The 19857-nt window shown below is 43.3% G+C and overlaps 1 protein-coding gene across 2 annotated transcripts; it reads right to left on the reverse strand.

The window, feature by feature from the left end:
• Positions 1-1370: 1370 nt before the first annotated feature.
• On the reverse strand, positions 1371-14374 carry FBXO7 (F-box protein 7). 2 transcript variants are annotated; one of them, XM_053407331.1, is made up of 9 exons: positions 14092-14374; positions 11626-11929; positions 10530-10757; positions 9006-9147; positions 8072-8155; positions 5944-6036; positions 3370-3546; positions 3010-3047; positions 1371-2388 (listed from the first exon to the last, which is right to left on the reverse strand). In XM_053407331.1, the coding sequence occupies exons 1-9, from the start codon at positions 14211-14213 to the stop codon at positions 2026-2028; spliced, it is 1551 nt and encodes a 516-aa protein (XP_053263306.1). In that variant the 5' UTR covers positions 14214-14374; the 3' UTR covers positions 1371-2025. The 2 variants fall into 2 exon arrangements, with proteins under 2 accessions (XP_053263306.1, XP_053263307.1); XM_053407332.1 differs by lacking the exon at positions 14092-14374 and adding an exon at positions 13862-13964.
• Between the last annotated feature and the right edge of the window lie 5483 nt (positions 14375-19857).

Raw genomic sequence — 19857 nt, forward strand, 5'->3', positions numbered from 1 at the left:
CTGCTTGGACCTTTTGACCTCAAAAATTTTATGAATACAGAAGCCGAAATCAGAACAGTCTTGTCCTCTGGAGATTGCTAGCGCGGGGCTTTTCCTGCACCACTACATGGGAGCGTTAAGATCCATTGCAAGCAAGTTACTGCATTTTAACCTACCTCAAAACGATACAATAATTCACATATTATTCAGTGCAGAAAGGGCTGCTATAGAAATGAGGGCCACCAATAGGCCACCTTATCAAAAGGGGGGGGGGCAAACTACACCAGTGGAATAGTATTGCTTAGGAGAAAGCCCTCCTATTTTTTCTACACCCAGTGTATGGAGCTGCAGATGGGCCTGGTGGAAACCTGCCACTATACAGTACCAGAAGACTCTTAGAAGTGTATCTAGAAGGCACTTGTTTGGTAGCACATCAGAACTATACTGCTATATTTAAGCACTGGTTTGGGCATGTTCTCAACTGAAAACATTTTAAGTTGCTTATGGCACTTTACCCCATTGTAAGCTAAAACTAAATTTAAATCTGTGCTCACAAGTTTAACAACCCAGTAGTACTCTGCCTCACCAAAGCTGTACAAGTATCAAGGGCCACTTCTAACCTTTAACACAGCATGCTTGGAAATACTGTGACATCCCTAAACCTTAATTGGGCAATTGCTTGAGCAAGCTTAGCGAAGTGAAAAGCAATACAACTAAACTAGAAACCTCATTCTTAACAGAGTACACGTTCTATACACACCCAGAAATCATACCGTTCGGGGATGTGTATCTAAAGCTGCAATCAGTAAAAAAAAAAAAATGCTTTCTTTCTCTCACACAGCATTATGTGAAGCCTTATTTAAACCCCATCAAACAAAAGAAACTTGGGACTTTACAGTGAATTGGCTTATTAATCAGTGCATCTGAATCAGCTGAAAACATTAGATTAAGAAAAACCAATCACCTGTAATTAATTCCCCCTTACCAGCCAATCCTTTTTTCCAGCCATACCCCCTCTTTACTCTTGGATTCTTTGAACACAAATCAGGTTGACTGGCTCTATGGATAGTTACATCTTTTACTTCCTGTCAGTTGTGTATGCAAACATATAGAACAAGCCACAACTAAGTATTTTTGCAAATATCCCTTGCTTACAATTGGTGAAAATAAGTCTTGGGCTCATTCACCTCTAGTACACAGTGCTCACCATATTTGACTGTACAGAGTCAGTTCTGTCATCTTATTTTATAATGCCCTTAAATGTTCTTTCCTGGTAGAAGAATCATTCAAGGCACAAAGGCAATGTCTTATTGTCGGTTTTTGGCATTCTTTCTTACTCATGGTTAGTTTCTGGGTTGCATTGTAGCATGATGTTATTCAACTGTCTGTAGTTGAAACTGTTCAATGTTTTATTCTTTCAAGTGTAAACAAAAAAACATTTTTACCTTGTACTGTTTGTGCATTGAAGTCCTGAACACCAAGTTTGCTTTTCAAGTAATAAAAAAGAGAGAAAAAGACTTAGCAACAGGTGGTATCTGAAAGCGAATCAAATCAGATACATTTTGGGGGCCATGGGCTTTCCATATGTCAGATGTTGCATGGAACAGGAAGTTCTCATGGAAGAGAAATCTAATCAGGCCAACTATTCAGGGAAAATCGCAACCACATTCATTTAATAGACCTATTTAAAGAAAAAGACAGTCCAGACCAACATAATGCTTTGTGTTTAAAGTGCTCTTTATCTGATGTAGCTAAAGCCAACCACCTTTTGCTTTCTAAGAAGCAGTTTGCAGATGGTAACGAAAAGAATTAAAGTTTTCCACAAAGTTCTTTCAGAAAAGTCTCTGCAGTTCCAAGGGAGGCAGCCCTGGTCATTTGCATGGTGTTGAGCCCAAACCCCCAGAATCAAGATCTCCTAGTACATATGCACTGCCATAATTAAAAACAACAACAACCAGACACCTGAACCCTGTGGCTGAAATATCCTACGGTGTGAAAGCAAACCCATGAGCAGGTATGTTTAAAGCCCTAAAAACCAAGCTGCAGTCATATGAATGCACGGCGGTTATCAATCGGACGGACCCGACTGCCTCTTCCTCGGAGTGTGGGGCAAGGATCTGGAAGTGAATCAATGTGTTGCCTGAAAGTAAGGAAGGGATCTAAGGGAGAAAGCTGAGGAAGCTCCCTAACTCCAGAAAAGAGGGAGTGGATCGGGTCTGCAATATATGGAGCTGATGGCCTTTCATCATGTTCACCACCAATGATCATTGGGGGATAAAGAGGATTGGGAAGGAAAGGATTGGGATATATCGAGTTAGGATGAAGTGGCACAGGAAGGAGAGGGGGTAGAAACATCATGTGTCGCCACCTCAGGGCTTCCTTCTTCTGCTTATATTTTTTCTTGTAGAGCTGTGGAAAAAAACAAATGAAAAAGGCTTAACCTACCTATAATGATAAATACAATATGCATTTAAGTCCAAACATTATTCAAAGTATCACACACCCCAACACAGCTGCCCCCAAATCAAAGGGTGTTCCTCTAGTTTAGAGGAAGATGTCCAACTAGGCTGGCCTCCCTTTCTTTTGTTTAAATAAAATTCCCCCACCCCCACCCCCAAAAAGGAGACCAGAGATTGTAGGACTCAGATTCCACAGAATATTATACAGGTTGGCATCAACTGAGTATTCAAGTACACGTTTGTATCCTGTACTGATTGCACTTTTATTTAGCGTAGAAGCTAAGCCTATGCCTATTCTTAAAAACATGTACAGTGGTACCTCAGCTTACACACACTTTGGGTTACAGACTCCGCTAACCCGGAAGTAGTACTTCAGGTTAAGAACTTTACCTCAGGATGAGAACAGAAATCGCATGCTGGCAGCGCAGGGACAGTGGGAGGCCCCATTAGCTAAAGTGGTACCTCAGGTTAAGGATGGTTTCAGGTTAGGAACAGACCTCTGGAACTAATTAAGTTCATAACCAGAGAAACCACTGTATTAGAATTTTTTAAAATCAAGAGAGTCACTCACTTCCTTCCAGTCTGTATCTCGTTGCCTGGTAACAGAATCTAAGCAGAAATCACAAATTAGAAATCAGTTTCTAATACAGCAATCCCATAAGACATTTCTGTACAGCAGAAAACATACTCCAGTTAATTCAGGAAGTTGGTACTGTGTTTTATATTAAATTTTTTTTAAAAAAAATAAAAACCTTCCAGCAGATACAATACCACAAGTCTCTCTGGTGGGTGCACCCTTTTATCCAATAACTATTCCTTGAATAGTTATAGCTATATTTGCCAGCTGCTCTCCACTTAATACAACTAGGTTTGGGATCAAGCCTGCCATTTCACCTCAAAGCATCATAAGAGGAAGTGAGTAGGAATTCACCTCTAAAATCCCGCAGGTACACAAATCTCCACAGTAGTTGATCATTTGAAGCAGCATAGAGGTCATGGCAAACAGCAGACAAAGATAAAAGTGAGCGAAAATCCAGGAGTCGGAGAATCCTTAGTTTCAGTTCCAGTGGAAGAACCACCAAGCCAAACACATCTGGGAGGTTCAAAGCTAGTTAAGACAGAATGGGGGTGGAGAAAATGGCATTATCCACAGTGCTGCTGTAATAAAATATAGTTTATTATAATATGGTTTATACAATCACAAACTGCTGTCAGATACAAGGCTTGCTGCTAAAATGCAGCTAGAAAACAGTGGCTTTCAGAACAAAAATCTCAAAATGAAAATAATTGTTTATCAAGGGAATGAACAAGAATACAGTACCATGCCCTCTTTTATGACTTAGTAATGGCCTACAAAATGGTTGACAGGCCTCCTTTTTTAAATGATGACAGTGCCTGAGAGACAATAAAGCCACCACTTAATACAAGCCAGTACAGTAAAGCACCACCACTTCAAATGAAATATAAGCAGAGTACAATGGTACCTCGGTTTACGAACTGAATCCGTTCCAGAAGTCCGTTCTTAAACCAAAACAGTTCATAAACTGAGGCATGCTTAACCTAATGAGGCCTCCCGCCACCAGTGCCCTTCCATCGTTCAGATTCTATTCTTAGACTGAGGTAAAGTTCTCAAACCAGGACACTATTTCCGGTTTTGCGGAGTTTGTAAACCGAATCATTCTTAAACCGGACTGTTGTTAAACTGAGGTACCACTGTAATATATTCAGCCTACATCTAATGCCCATCCTTTAGACTCCATCACTAAGGTGTCTGGTGAAGTGCCAGTAAAATACATGATTTTGTATGGAGAGGATCTCAGTTTCAATCCCTAATATCAATATCCTTAACAGAAATACTAGGAAAACTGTCTCTCCAAGACCCTTTCAGGATGGTTACAACTGGAAAAGGCAGACCAACAGTCGGTTGGTCCTCTATGGGGGGTCTCCAATGGTCAGCTGTACATGTTCAATGCTACTAGTGGCTAGAGTTCAAAACACAGAAGTCAGGAATTTGTCCAAGCAACTTACAAGCTCTACCACCACAAGCGACACCTAAATTTCTAAGGCAAAAACTGATATGCCAAAGGGAGTGAAGGATCACAGGGCAAGCTATGTGGTGTTTCTGTATCAGGTCCAGCTAACAGCCTGGGCCAAGGAACTTCACTAAGGCACCTCTCTCTCTCTCTCTCTCTCTCTCTCTCTCTCTCTCTCACACACACACACACACACACACACACATTCAGAAAACAGGTGTGCGGGGGGGGGGGGAGGCGTGGCACTTAAGCAAAATAATTCTACCTCTCAGCTATTCCCATTGTAATCATATGGCCGGCTAATATTAAAGAGATCAAGTTTCTCTGGGAAAAATTGGCAGCGTGAATGGTTGTCCACTATGGGACAAACCAGGTGAGACATATGGCCTGACGTTTGGCACTGTATATGTGAAACCAAGTTGCCGACCTGAAAGGAAGGGGTGCTGAGCCAGACTGGGGCAGCTGAATGGGAGGGAAGCTTTACACTCTGCCACAACTGGAAATTCCATTGTGGGAATAGCACGTGTGGCTGGGGCAGGGGCTCCAGCTCCAACCAGGTCTATGGCAGAAGCAAAAGCCTAGAGCCCATCTCTTCTCTCCATGCCCCTACATACACACACAAACTGACCACCATTTGGGGGGAGGGGTTTGCAACACCAAACATCACATCTAATTTGGTCCTAATCACCTAACTCCTCTATGCCCTCAGAAATATACACATTGGACAAGCGCCACATCCCAGGTCTGGGAAACTTAAATCTCAGGCAACTACAACATGACATTAACTCTGCTCAATATGCTGCATTCTATGGTTTTTCAACAGTCCAGGGATGGTGGGGGGAGAGAACTGATACAGATCAAAGCCAGCCTTTTATTGCTTTCGTATATTCTCAAGCCACAGAGGAAACAGACTCTCCAGCTGGCTCAACAGAAGAGGTCTTTGCCCCTTAAATGAAACATGAATCTCTTTCAGACTTCAAAAGGCAGTTTCAGATTTTTATCTATTTTATTAACATTTCCCAAATTAGCAATTGGTACTTATTCAGTTTTGTAGGTCATTCACTGCAACCATGAGGGGAAGAAATATATTGATTTATGAATACTGGAAAGCAATCTGAAACTGGAGACTGGCTACCCAATCACTCGTAGGAACTGGATCCTTCCAGTGCTGGGACCCATCTTGATCACTTGAGATTAGAGGATGGGGTGAATCCTAAGCAAGGCTACAGATACAAGGCTACAGAGTCTGTAGGCAAAGACAGTTTAGCATACCAGAAGTATGCAATGCGTCTCAGTGGTGAGTTCCAAGCTGGTGGGTCTATGCACTTAATAACCAAAAGCAACGTGGAAACTAATGGAGAAGTCGGAGAAAGAGAATTGGCACTGCACTCTTAATATACTCTTTAGCCACTATGACAAAGCACTGTTTTCACAAAGGATCCACAATATGCTTCCTTCAGTGCTTTTCTTACCTTGCCGGGTAAAAGCCAGAAGAGGGTACACCAGCCGATCTTTAAAGAGACGTGATAGCTTCTGAAGATCCTTATATATTCCTGCAACGTTCGCTTAAAAAAAAAAAGTTTGGACATCATAGGTTTGCAAATTCCTACTCACCCTATTTTCTACAGCAAATGTCACCTTTAAACAATTAAGCAGAAAAGGAGCTGATCTTGCTCCAAATGTGATATACCACAACAATTACCGTATTTTTCCATGTATAAGACTAGGTTTTTTTCTTTTAAAAATATGTTTAAAATTAAGAGTCATCTTATGCACAGATACAATCTCCCCCCATTTTCTTAATTTTGGATCCACAAAAACAGGGGGCATCTTATACACGGGGGCATGTTATACACAGAAAAATACCATATGTTTCTCTGGGATAGTATTCGCAAGGTTGAATGATTATAGAGCAAGGGTAGCTAACATGGTACCCTTCAGATGTTGCTGGACTACAACTCCCATCACTCCTGACCACTGGCCATGCTGGCTGGGGGTGGTGGGAGTTAGCGCTCCCCATATATTGTTGGCTAACATTAGCTACCCCTGCAGTAGCGCATAGAGGTGAAAAGAGTCTGCTTTGACTACAAATTCAAGGTAGTCCCTGCCATTGGAAGGGAGGGTAGAATATATGGAGCTGTATGCAATGAAGGCGTCCCATCAGTGCAATGACTTCCGCTTGCACAACAGGATTCCTCTCCCTATCTTTATGTGGCCTCTGCTCCTCCCAAATCTGTTCCAGAGGGTTGGGGGAACTTCCAGAACAAATCTGGGAGTGCAGAGGCATGCAGGAAGAAGCAGCTCTGATCAGAAGCCCTTGTGCTAATAGGATGACTTCACTCGCTATAACCCATTAGAGCAGTTATATAAAATAATAAACACTGAGGGAGTATTTTAAGACAAGAGCTAGTTATATGAAGCCCTATGTGAAAACGCTGCCATAGTTTCAATGCTGCAACTCCCTCTGCTGGCCAAATGTCCGTCATTACACAAGACTAAACCAAGCTAGCAGGCCAACTTGAAGACTTCTAGATTGACACCAGTTATGCTCAGAGTTCAGCCTTCCAGAAATGTGTAGCAGAGGGTGGGACAGGAGAGGAAGATCAGCACTGCACCACCCACTCCAGCCCTAACCTCCACCTTTTCACAGACTACGTCTCTACATAGCCACGAGTACAAGATTTCCCGTTTGTGTCCTGGATAGATGGAAAGATACAGAGCGTATATACAGGAGCCTATGTGTATTTGCATGGTCTATCTGCAGACTCATGGATGTCAGGAGCTAGGCTTGTAAAGTGGTGTTTACACATATACCTACCCACCATTTCAGCATCAATGAAGACTTAAACAGCACTAGTCATACCTCAGGTTACAGACGCTTCAGGTTCCGTTTTTTTGGGTTACACCCGCCTAAAGCCGGAAGTACTAGAACGGGTTACTTCCAGGTTTGGGGGTCGCGCATGCGCAAAGCGCTAAATCGCAACCCGCGCATGCACAGACGCGCCACTGTGGGTTGCAAACGGACCATGTTCGCAACCCGAGCATCCACTGTACTGTGTTTCATCTTTTAAATACTCAAATTTATGAGGTTATCCAGGGGGGGGGTCATTGCCCTACACTAAAATATTTGAGGAATATGAAAGGATTGCCTGCTACAGACAACTTGCCATTTCTTGACTAACTTGATAATTATAGTGGATGACATCATTAATAAAGGATTATATTCCACTGCATGCTCAGAAAGGTTTTGTGGCAAGCAGTTGCCAGTTCCCCCTGCTTGCAACACACAAGGAATCTTTTCTGCACAACTGGCAGCCAATTATCTTTTTCTTTGTGGTATCATCTTTCAGGGACCTCAAAATCTGCCAGGAGCCCACAAGATCTTCTGGAATCTCAAACACAGTTTCAGCAAACTGTGAAAAGACAACACAGTTTCAAACTTGGAAGACATCTGCTGCCCTGCTTCGGCAGACACTCCCCACTCATCTGTCAAATTTGCCCAAGCCCATTAATGCTTCATTTCACTGAAGACCAAGACTGACCACCTGAAAGTCAGGAGCACATTAAATTATGTATTGAAAAGTTATATATAAAAAGTACCCGAGTTCTCAAAACAAATGAATGATGTTGGCAAAAGCTGCAGCCTCTTCACACTTTTGATGTCATCAGCAATCTTTAACATTACTGCAAGAGAAAAAGAGGACAATGAGAAAACATAATGGGGGGGAGGATCATCCTCAAAATAAGAATCAACATTTAGTTGCCAAAGAAAGCCTTATTTTGAATCCAATCTTTGCTCTATTTGCTTATGTTAAAGGTCCATTGGAATTCAATGACACTGAAATTTTTCATTTATTGACTGCAAGTCAGATCCATGAAATGGAAAAATATTAATCTGTTGATGAATAGTTTGAGATTTTGGAATATGGCATGTATAATCAAGATTACTAAAATGGTAAAAGGAAAGGAAACAGCAAAACGATTTGATTTATTGGGAAGCAGAGGCTCTGTTATGTACTGGAACAAGTACTGAAGATGCAGTCCAGCTTCATTTTCTGTTGTGGGGATGATTTGATAACTTATTTATGCTTAACTGATTATTTTAGTTTACACCAAACAAATTACTGTAAAAGAGGCACTTGCTAGAAGCACTTAGTGCCAGCAGAAATGGACATAGTCAGCAGCATCTGTACAAGTCAGCTTTTCTATTATAGAATTATACTGAATAGTTGCATTACTATACCAATGAGAATTCACTAGCTCAGAAGTGAGTCACATATCTTAATAAAAATATCCAATTTCCATTCCAGAGGTAAAGTTACACTAACATTTATTTAAGATGTCCTGTATTTCAATACAGAAAAGCACCTTGGTTGTGCTTGATAGCCCACAGGTGCTGATGCCATAGCAGAAAATATTCAGACTCAATGGAAGCTCATTTCAGGCTTCTGCTAGCATTGGAAGAAACTTGAGAGGCAAAGAGCGATAGTCACAAGGTAGCTTTCAACCAGAGTATTTTCAAGAATACTCTTACCATTGACAACAATAAGGTTCCCCAAAGTCACACAAGTAAGTGCAGCAAAGCCATTTTCACAGAGGGGGTGGGTATACTGCAGCTTATAGACACCTTTGCTTCTCCAGTTCTCAGGCATTGATGTTGCCTTTGCTTCCGTCCCCTGGAAATGGAGGGGGGAAAACCAGTTACTGTAACAGTCCCCACCCTCCTCTCTTCCTGAAAAGTGATATTTCCATAAAACTAGAGACTGACTAGGCCAAAGACTTTTATTCTGAATGTTTGAATTCTGCAGTGTTTGTAGTTGACACTGCAGGGGTCAGGATATCACAGCAGTACAATTTATACTGCCCTGTCTTGTACTGTACAATCCAAGCAGGACTGGAACAGATGGGACTCAGGTAGGGAGCAGACGTTCTCAGGGCCTAAATTTAGACAGACAGCAAGACACATCTAAATCCACCAATTCCAATGGTCTCACATAAGTCTAACCGTCTCGCATGTTGATTTAGTCTAAAAAAAACCCTTTTTTAAGGATTTCTCATGTGACTGTCAAGCAAATATTCGGGGGTGGGGGCTTTCAAAGAACATTTTTTTTTAAATTCAAGACATTGAACTGAATGCAAATTAAAACCATCATACCAAAAAATTCAGTAGGCTCCATCAAATCAAAGCCAGTGTATTTTGTGTTTAACCTACTTTACAGATGTTTTGAAACTTCTCAATTTGGTTTCTTATGTGGGGACTGTACAGAGTTTATAATACTTGTTGTGATGGTACATGGACTTGATTTCATAGTTTACTATAAATATTTATACATCCATCAATCATGTCCAAGACAACTAGCATCAAATAAAAAATTAAGACATTTAAAATAAAATTCAATGATTCTGCATGTAGGAAGGATATTTTAAACAAAATATTGATAATTTTACATTTTTCAGGGGATATTACTTTACTTTAAAGAAGTGCTGCCCACCCCAAGCTTTCTAGATGGAAAGGAGCAAAATATGGGGACGGAGAATAATAAAAAAACTTTTCCAGTTCCAATAATCTTTGCTTAATGAAGGCAGAGCTCTTAACCAAAAATCCCTTTAGACACTTTTTCTCCACCCACAAGCTTATATTCTCATGCTTTCTGCCTTACAACCTCAATTATAACCTGCAAGTTATCTTCACTAGTATCCAGCCCAAAAGAAAATCCACAAAAATCTCCTAATATGCAAGCACACAGGGCCCCCAGTGTAGACTTCAAGCTAGCTCCCTGGAAAGACAAGTTTGTAAATTAGGAGTTATCCTCATGAACGTGTACTTCCTCACATTACAGACGCATCTAATGCAAGTCATGGTTCCTCACACATCAGACACAAACTATGGCTTGAACCTGAGTTGGTATACTATGGGGACAAGAGAACGTGGCCTCTGTTAATCAGTAGATGGGAGAGGAGATGAAGCCACCAGGATCAACTAGCACAGTGCAACATTACTATCCTCTCCTCCCCACTGAGTTTCAGAGGAAGCTGGTCTTTCACTTTTTTTGCTTACTTGAGGTATGTAACCCGTCTCCATCATGATAAGGTGTATCAAAACAATCAAGGCATCGTTGGCACTGGTACACTCTGCAGCGTGGTAGAGGGTCTGAAGTGAGTGCGGCACTTGCCCGTCTGTAGCTTCAGAGCAAAGCATTGGCTCTGAAGGGTAGGAACCAACAGTTTCAGGAATATCAAGGTCACCTGAGACAGTCTCTGGAGCAAACTCCTGGCTGGATTCTGCCTTGAAAGGAGAGCAGCAGAAACAGGGGATTCAAAAAGTAGCCATAATAAGCATGAGAGAAAGCGAAACAACATGATCTAGGTTTCAGACTATCTGCTGTTTGTGGTAGTAATGCTGCCAATACAGTTGGGTATTTGGAAAAAGCCTGGTCCGTAAAATGATGTGTATGCCTCAGTATAAATATGTAACCCATGCAGTTAACTTTGCTTTTCTTGCAGTTCTGATACCAAGTTTGTAATAACCTTGAACAACCAAAGGCTCCCTCCCTATAGACCAGGAAGCCCTGTCCTTATTTGGGATTGATCATCTTTGCTGTGAGTCCTGGAAGACCTGCTCCCTCTGCCTTGCTGGCCTTTTTCCGCCTGGCTTGGGAGAGTGGGGCCCTGACTGACTGTGGCTACAAAAACAAAGGCTGCTGAACATACTATTGGGTTGCGGTATTGTTTGGGGGGGGGGCATTGCTGGGAGGAGAGCTGTTGCTGTTATAGAGAATAATTTTTTTGTATCTTTGGTTCAACTTTGTTGTACACTTTTTGATGTTTTATTTGGTGATATTTATTTATTGAGAAGTTTATGACTTCTCTTGTTATGTTTGCAGTTATGTCACGTTTTTCATGTTATAAGCCGCCTTGAGCATGGCTTTAACTCTGGAAAGGCAGCATACAAATAAAATGATGTATGTATACCCAGTTGTGGGAACTGACCAAGAAAAAAATTAATAATGGGTGGCTTTCCAGAACACAGGTGGTATCTCTAATGTGGTTTAAGCTGCTACACATTTCTCCTCTATTCTTTTCACACAAGACACAGCATTAATTTTTTAAAAAAATATATTAAGTGAGAGCGTCTTTAGTTCCTATGGACTTACCGTACTGTCACTCATTTGGACATCGTATTCGACTTTATGGTCTGCTACGTGCCTGTTGCTTTTTTCATTATCTGGGCTCCTGGGCTGGCTTTGGCATGGATCTGAAGTAGATGATGATGATTCATGATTCTGTGATGGATGCACAGATGAGGAAACAGATGCAGGTAATCTGGGTGCAGCATCAGCCTCTTCTAAAACCAAACATATCAAGTCTCCTGAAACAACCCCCAACGATGTTAGGGTTTCCTGCTCTCCTGTGAGGGAGTCTTTCTTGTTCAAGGTTATTACAACCTTGGAATCAGAACTGCAAAAAAACAAAACAAGAAACAAAAAATTAACTGTATGAGGAACATGTATTGAGGCATACACACCATTTTGCAAACCAAGCTATTTCTAAATACCCAACTCTATCAGCTACATCACCACCACAATGCAAACAGCAGATAATGTGTGAAACCTGTGTCATGTTGTTTCTCCCATGTCTGTTATGGTTACTGTAGCCCTTTGCCAGCATGCATATGGGCATAAGCATCCCATATGGATGGGACCAGACACCCTGGAGTGAAGCTTTTCCAGATAGAGGATCATATTAGACCAGTAGAAAGCTATTTGATTTTTATGTTTACATCCCACCTTTGCTCCAAGGAGCTCATGATGACATTCAGTTCTCTTCCTCCCCATTTTTTTCATCACAAGTACCCTGTGAGGCAGGTTAAGCTGAGAGTAGCCCAAGGTCATGGGGGACTACATTCCAGACCCAAACAGAATCACACACCCTTCTTACACAGATTCACATATGCTAATTATTCCCTATGGAAACAGAGACAAATATTGAGTGTAATTACTAAGAATTAAAGATGTCACCTTCCATTATCTTCACTTTTTTATGAAGTTAATTTTTTAGGAAAAGGTTCTCCAACACCTTTGAATTATCCAGACTGTGCAGAAGACAAAAATAACTCCCTAATTCCAGATATAAACATCACTGTTTGCTGAAACTGAAAGCCTTGCTTTAAGGCTATTCAAAGTCTCTAACACAATGCAAGTGTATCCTGAAAATGGCATGTATGCCACTGTGCAATGTGTGGGTTGCTTTTTGCATGTTTGCAAGGAACACAGAACTACCTCTCTGCTGAGACATATACCCCTCTGTTTCCTTCCTGCAAGGGAATGTGCTTCAGTTGTACAACTGCTCTCCACTGAACACCTGATGGGTGGGAAGTGAACCAGAGCAATGGTTTGGGGAGTTGTGAACAAGTCAGTGAGCCTCAGGGTCACACATTCTCCCTCTACATGCAAAAACAGGTGACAGAGAACTTCCACTTTCACTTTAGAATCAACCACAGTTCATTAGTAACTGCAGCAGGTAAATTATTAGTTCCGAAATAATGGTGGAAGGAATCAGCAATGCATGTTTTGTTAATAACACAGCTGTAGCAAATGTAACAGTTCTGTCTTCTAATTCAATTTATACTTTAAATGTATAGCAACCAAGTTCTCTCAAAGCCAGCTGCCTGCAATATTCCACCTCCAGGAGCCACAGCTGTTTCACTTATCATTCACTTGCACACACACAGTAATAAGCAGCGATAGTGTTGTTATTTCTGCTGTAAACGAAACTGTGCTCTTGGCTTTCAGTTTCACATGTGCCAAACAGCTCTGCAAGGCCTCATTTTTCAACAACAACAACAAAAAACTATTACAGTCACAGACCAGCATAAGATACAAACATGTGAATAAAAGAAAGCACATAAGACTTAGAAGAGGAGAGGGATAAAAACGAACAGTTAAAAGTGATTATAACTCACATAAACTTAGAGCAGATAAGAGAAGAAAGACAAGCAATTAAAAGTTCTATAAGGGAAGGAAGGTGAAGCAGCACAGGGGCCTTGCATTATGGGCCTTCAGTTTGGGTCTGATTTGTGATAAAGGTAAAGCCAATCGAAGAGAGAAGTGAATGGAAACTCTCACCCATTATTTTATTCCTGCATCTATACATGACTCCCAAAAAGTCTGACAGGGTGTACTACATATACATATACAGATACAGATATATATACTGTATATATACATAGACATAGACACACAAGCACACGTTGTTAGCCTCCATTATTTCCTTTTGACAAATAGATATACAGCCTTCACTCTTTGCCATCGCATTGGACAATTTTTTCGTTCTTCTGTAAGCAGCGCAGCGCGCCAGAGTTTTTAAGCAAGATAAATATGCCTTATGTACCCCAAATTAGACGCCTTCACCATGCCAAGAAATGGGGGAACCCAGGACTTTCCCGGCCGCAAAGAAGCTGCTCTTCCCCGTTTCTAGCCGCCGTCCTCCTCCCCTGGGCCCACAGGTGACTTCGAGGGAGCCCAGCAAAGGCGGCCGCGAAAGCTACTCCTGCCCGCGAGGCTCCTCGCTCGCGCGTCTACTCCCTCACACACACCTCCCCGCCACGGTTCACACGTTACCTGTAACCGCATGAGGGCAAGAGCGTCTGGCAGATGTGCGCGCGCAGGTCCCCCAGAGTTGGCTCCTCCCCTGGCAACTCCAGCAGAACCGTTCGCTTCAGCATCCGCACGCGGAGCTTCATGGCGGCGAGCCTTGCCCCGCCGCCTCCCCGCAGGAGACGAACCAGGGCCCTCGGCGACGGCGTCGGCGGCAGCGACGTATGAAGAAGCCACTGCGGGCGCGGGGGCTTCTGGGTGCCGTTGTTGTTGTTCGTGGTTTTGGTTGGTTGAAGCGCCGCCTCCTTCGCCCGCCGCCCCGCCTCCGAGACGCCGCGAGGGCCCGCCCCTTGGCCTTCCCGGCCTCGCCAGCCGCGGCAGTCGAACGACCCCGGAAGCCAACGATGCTCCATCGACTACTCGGTTTTCTTCGGAACACCAGTTTGCCCTGCCTCAGTAACAGGAAAGTCTGCCTTCCCGTCGATCGATAACATCTGTATTCTGTGCTCTTACTTTCAAGCACTTGTGTGCAATTCTCTGGCGGCTGCGCATGTGCAATACATTGAAGAGGGTTTTAAGCTGTGCATCCATTTATACGCAACTTTTATATTTGTATATAAACTCAAATATTAAAAAATAAAATAAAACCAACCAACTCTCCAGTAATCTCCTTCAAATGCAATCAAATCTGCTTTAAGCGCTGAGCCTCTGGAACTTTTCGAAGCCCCATCTGCACTATACAGTGGTACCTTGGGTTAAGAACTTAATTCGTTCTGGAGGTCTGTTCTTAACCTGAAACTGTTCTTAACCTGAGGTACCACTTTAGCTAATGGGGCCTCCCGCTGCCACTGTGCGATTTCTGTTCTTATCCTGAAGCAAAGTTCTTAACCTGAGGTACTATTTCTGGGTTAGTGGAGTCTGTAACCTGAAGTGTCTGTAACCTGAGGTACCACTGTACATTTAAAGCTGTTTTCCACCACTTCCCATGGAACTCACAGAATTCTAGCTCCGTGAGGATCTACACTTCCCAGGACTCCTTGCAGGAAGGCATCACTTAAAAGTGGCATGAAATTGCTTTAAATGGATAGTGCAGACAGGGCCTCAGCAGTTCTGTCATCTCAGTAGGCCACGCAGGGTTTCCCAGACTTGGGTCTCCCTTGTGGACTACAGTTCCCATCATCCCTGACCACTAATCCTGCTAGATAGAGATGGTGGGAGTTGTAGTCCAAAAAACAGCTGGTAACCCAAGTTTGGGAAACCCTGGTAGATGTTATATTGTTGTTGTTGTTTAGTCGTTTAGTCGTGTCCGACTCTTCGTGACCCCATGGACCAGAGCACGCCAGGCACCTCTGTCTTCCACTACCTCCCGCAGTTTGGTCAAACTCATGCTGGTAACCTCGAAAACACTATCCAACCATCTCGTCCTCTGTCGCCCCCTTCTCCTTGTGCCCTCCATCTTTCCCAGCATCAGTGTCTTCTCCAGGGAGTCTTCTCTTCTCATGAGGTGGCCAAAGTACTGGAGCCTCAGCTTCACGATCTGTCCTTCCAGTGAGCACTCAGGGCTGATTTCCTTAAGAATGGATGCGTTTGATCTTCTTGCAGTCCATGGGACTCTCAAGAGTCTCCTCCAGCACCATAATTCAAAAGCATCAATTCTTCGGCGATCAGCCTTCTTTATGGTCCAGCTCTCACTTCCATACATCACTACTGGGAAAACCATGGCTTTAACTATACGGACCTTTGTTGGCAAGGTGACGTCTCTACTTCTCAAGATGCTGTCTAGGCCTGTCATTGCCCTTCTCCCAAGAAGCAGGCGTCTTTTAATTTCGTGGCTGCTGTCACCATCTGCAGTGATCATGGAGCCCAAGAAAGTAAAATCTCTCACTGCCTCCATTTCTTCCCCTTCTATTTGCCAGGAGGTGATGGGACCAGTGGCCATGATCTTCATTTTTTTGATGTTGAGCTTCAGACCATATTTTGCGCTCTCCTCTTTCACCCTCATTAAAAGGTTCTTTAATTCCTCCTCACTTTCTGCCATCAAGGTTGTGTCATCTGCATATCTGAGGTTGTTGATATTTCTTCCGGCAATCTTAATTCCAGCTTGGGATTCATCCAGCCCAGCCTTTCGCATGGGCTTTCTGCATATAAATTAAATAAGCAGGGAGACAAAATACAGCCTTGTCGTACTCCTTTTCCAATTTTGAACCAATCAGTTGTTCCATATCCAGTTCTAACTGTAGCTTCTTGTCCCACATAGAGATTTCTCAGGAGACAGATGAGGTGATCAGGCACTCCCATTTCTTTAAGAACTTGCCATAGTTTGCTGTGGTCGACACAGTCAAAGGCTTTTGCATAGTCAATGAAGCAGAAGTAGATGTCTTTCTGGAACTCTCTAGCTTTCTCCATAATCCAGCGCATGTTTGCAATTTGGTCTCTGGTTCCTCTGCCTCTTCTAAATCCAGCTTGCACTTCTGGGAGTTCTCGATCCACATACTGCTTGAGCCTTCCTTGTAGAATTTTAAGCATAACCTTGCTAGCATGTGAAATGAGTGCAATTGTGCAGTAGTTGGAGCATTCTTTGGCACTGCCCTTCTTTGGGATTGGGATGTAGACTGATCTTCTCTCCCTGTGCAAAAGTCAGAGGGGGCAGGGCTTCTGTTGAGGTAGGTGATTAGCTGTGGGAGGAGCTTATCAGAGCTTGTAGGGCAGCAGCGCGCACCTAGCGGCGCGCGCAGTTTGATCCATCTTTTAGATTTAGGGGAGCTAGTCTTAAACGTTTGTTGGGGGAGACCTAGGTTTTTTTGGGGGGATTTATTTGTCCTGTCTTCACGCTTTTTATGATGGAGGACCGCTGTAGTCACCCCCAACGACACGTTCTCAAGATGGAGGGTGAGGGAACAGCTGCAGTCGCCTGTGGTTCCTGCGCAATGTTTGCCATCTTGCCAAAGGTTGCAGGCAGCTTTACCTGCAGCAATTGCATGTTGATTGCCCTCTTAAAAGACAAAGTCCAGCAACTGGAGGAACGTGTAGCTACGCTCCAAAGAATTAGGGAGCTGGAGCTCTTCTTGGAAGCAACAGAGCACACCATCTCCACCAAGAAGGAGACAGGGGACTCCCCTGAGAAGGAGGCTAGTTCACCAACACAGGAGCCAGATATATGGAGAAACGTGACTCAAAGAAGTAGGAGGCCCAGGGTTCGCTCTGATTGTTTAGAAATACACAATCGCTTTGAGGTCCTCTCCCCTAGCATGGAAGACGAAGAGCAGACTCCATTTGAGGATCTCTCCCTCATTACAGTCGATCAGGTATATGAAGACGAGCAGCAAAGTCAGCCCTCAGGGAATGTGCAGGCGAACTTGGAACGGACAGCTCACGGAAGAACCCTGACCAGACCTAAGAGGAGGCGTGTAGTGGTGATAGGGGATTCCCTACTGAGGGGAACAGAAGCAGTGATCTGTGGGCCTGACAAGATGTCTCGGGAAGTGTGCTGTCTCCCCGGGGCTAAGATCCAAGATGTAACTGAACGACTGCAAGGAATCATAAAACCCACTGACAAATACCCCTTCCTCTTGGTTCATGTGGGAACCAATGACACTGCAAGCAATAGTCTCCAGAAGATCAAAAGAGATTACGAGGCTCTGGGCAGGAAATTGAAGCAATTAAATGCACAAATTGTCATCTCATCTGTCCTCCCAGTTGAACGACGTGGCCCAGGGAGAGAGAGAAAAATAGTGGAAGTGAACAACTGGCTTCGCAAATGGTGTAAACAGGAACGGTTTGGATTCTTGGATAGTGCAGACAGGGCCTCAGCAGTTCTGTCATCTCAGTAGGCCACGCAGGGTTTCCCAGACTTGGGTCTCCCTTGTGGACTACAGTTCCCATCATCCCTGACCACTAATCCTGCTAGATAGAGATGGTGGGAGTTGTAGTCCAAAAAACAAGCGATGGGCTGCACCTCACAACGGTTGGGAGGAATGTTTTTGCAAAAAATCTCAGAAACCTCATCAGGAGGGCTTTAAACTGACTAATGTGGGGGAGGGAGACAGTGCTCCTGAAGGTAGGAGTCTATCAATTGATGAAGATGATCATCCAAATGTCATAGACCGAATGAAGCAAACAGCACGCAGACCTAGTGGTGGGAGGAAAAAATCCTTAAATAAGAGACACGGGGGAATGATTAATGGACTTCAATGTCTGTACACTAATGCGCAAAGCATGGGAAATAAACAAGATGAGCTTGAGCTCTTGGTACAGCAAACTAAATATGACATAATAGGAATCACTGAAACCTGGTGGGATAAGTCCCACGATTGGAATGTAATAATGGAGGGATACAATCTATTTCAGAGAAACAGACCAGACAAGAAAGGAGGAGGAGTGGCGTTATAAGTCAGGGATGTGTATACCTGTGAAGAGATCCAAGATTTAGAACCTCAAAGCCAAAGTGAGAGCATTTGGGTCAAAATTAAGGGAGAGAAGAATAACAGTGACCTCATTGTGGGAGTTTACTATAGATCCCCAAGCCAAACGGAGGACATAGATGATGCCTTCCTGGAACAGATGGCCAAGCATGCAAAAGGAAGGGAGATAGTAGTAATGGGGGACTTCAATTACCCGGATATTTGTTGGATGTCAAACTCAGCCAAGAGCATAAGGTCAAACAGATTCCTCACTGGCCTTGCAGACAACTTCATTGTCCAGAAAATGGGAGAAGCAACAAGAGGAACAGCCATTTTAGATCTGGTCCTAACCAATGTTGATGACCTGGTTAGTGGGGTTGAAGTGGAAGGATCATTAGGCGCGAGTGATCATGCTCTTCTGAAGTTTACTATACAGCGGAAAGGAGCAGCCAAGCATACTAGGACTCAATTTCTCGACTTTAAGAAAGCCGACTTCATAAAACTTAGGGAAATGCTGGGTGAGATCCCATGGACAGTAATACTAAAAGGAAAGGGAGTTCATGATGGCTGGGAGTTTGTTAAGAGGGAGATAGTAAAAGCACAACTTCAGGCAATACCAATGAGACGGAAACATGGAAGGTGCCTAAAGAAGCCAGGGTGGCTATCTAAAGAACTTTTAACTGAGTTAAGATTAAAAAAGGATGTGTACAAAAAATGGAAAAGGGGGGAAACCACCAAAGAGGAATTCAAACAAATAGCCAGCACGTGTGGACACAAAGTCAGAAAAGCTAAAGCACAGAATGAACTCAGGCTTGCTAGAGAGGTTAAAAGCAACAAAAATGGCTTTTATGGGTATGTTCGTAGCAAAAGGAAGAACAAAGAAACAGTGGGGTCACTCAGAGAAGATGGTGAAATGCAAACGGGACACAGAAAGGACTGAACTCCTCAATGCCTTCTTTGCCTCAGTCTTCTCCGATAAAGAAAACAATGCCCGACCTGAAGAATTTGGAGCAAATGATTCAGCAGAGGAAACACAGCCCAGAATAACTAAGGAGATAGTACAAGAATACTTGGCTAGTTTAGATGTATTCAAGTCTCCAGGGCCAGATGAACTGCATCCAAGAGTATTAAAAGAACTGGCAGATGTGATCTCAGAACCACTGGCAGTCATCTTTGAGAATTCCTGGAGAACAGGCGAAGTCCCGGCAGACTGGAGGAGGGCAAATGTTGTCCCTATTTTCAAAAAGGGGGAAAGAGAGGACCCAAATAATTACCGCCCAGTCAGTCTGACATCAATACCAGGGAAGATTCTGGAGCAGATCATTAAGCAGACAGTCTGTGAGCACCTAGAAAGGAATGCTGTGATCACCAATAGTCAGCATGGATTTCT

This window comes from Podarcis raffonei, chromosome 10 (genome assembly GCF_027172205.1).
Source record: "Podarcis raffonei isolate rPodRaf1 chromosome 10, rPodRaf1.pri, whole genome shotgun sequence".
In the NCBI taxonomy this organism is placed as follows: Eukaryota; Metazoa; Chordata; class Lepidosauria; order Squamata; family Lacertidae; genus Podarcis; species Podarcis raffonei.

Excerpts from the sequence above, each read along its gene's own strand:
- FBXO7 (XM_053407331.1), bottom strand. The coding sequence starts at position 14,213 with ATGAAGCTCCGCGTGCGGATGCTGAAGCGAACGGTTCTGCTGGAGTTG. Across the intron at positions 11,930-14,091 it reads TTGCCCTCATGCGGTTACAG|TTCTGATTCCAAGGTTGTAA; the intron begins GTAACGTGTGAA and ends GTTTTTTTGCAG. Across the intron at positions 6,037-8,071 it reads CATTTGTTTTGAGAACTCGG|CGAACGTTGCAGGAATATAT; the intron begins GTACTTTTTATA and ends TTTTTTTTTAAG.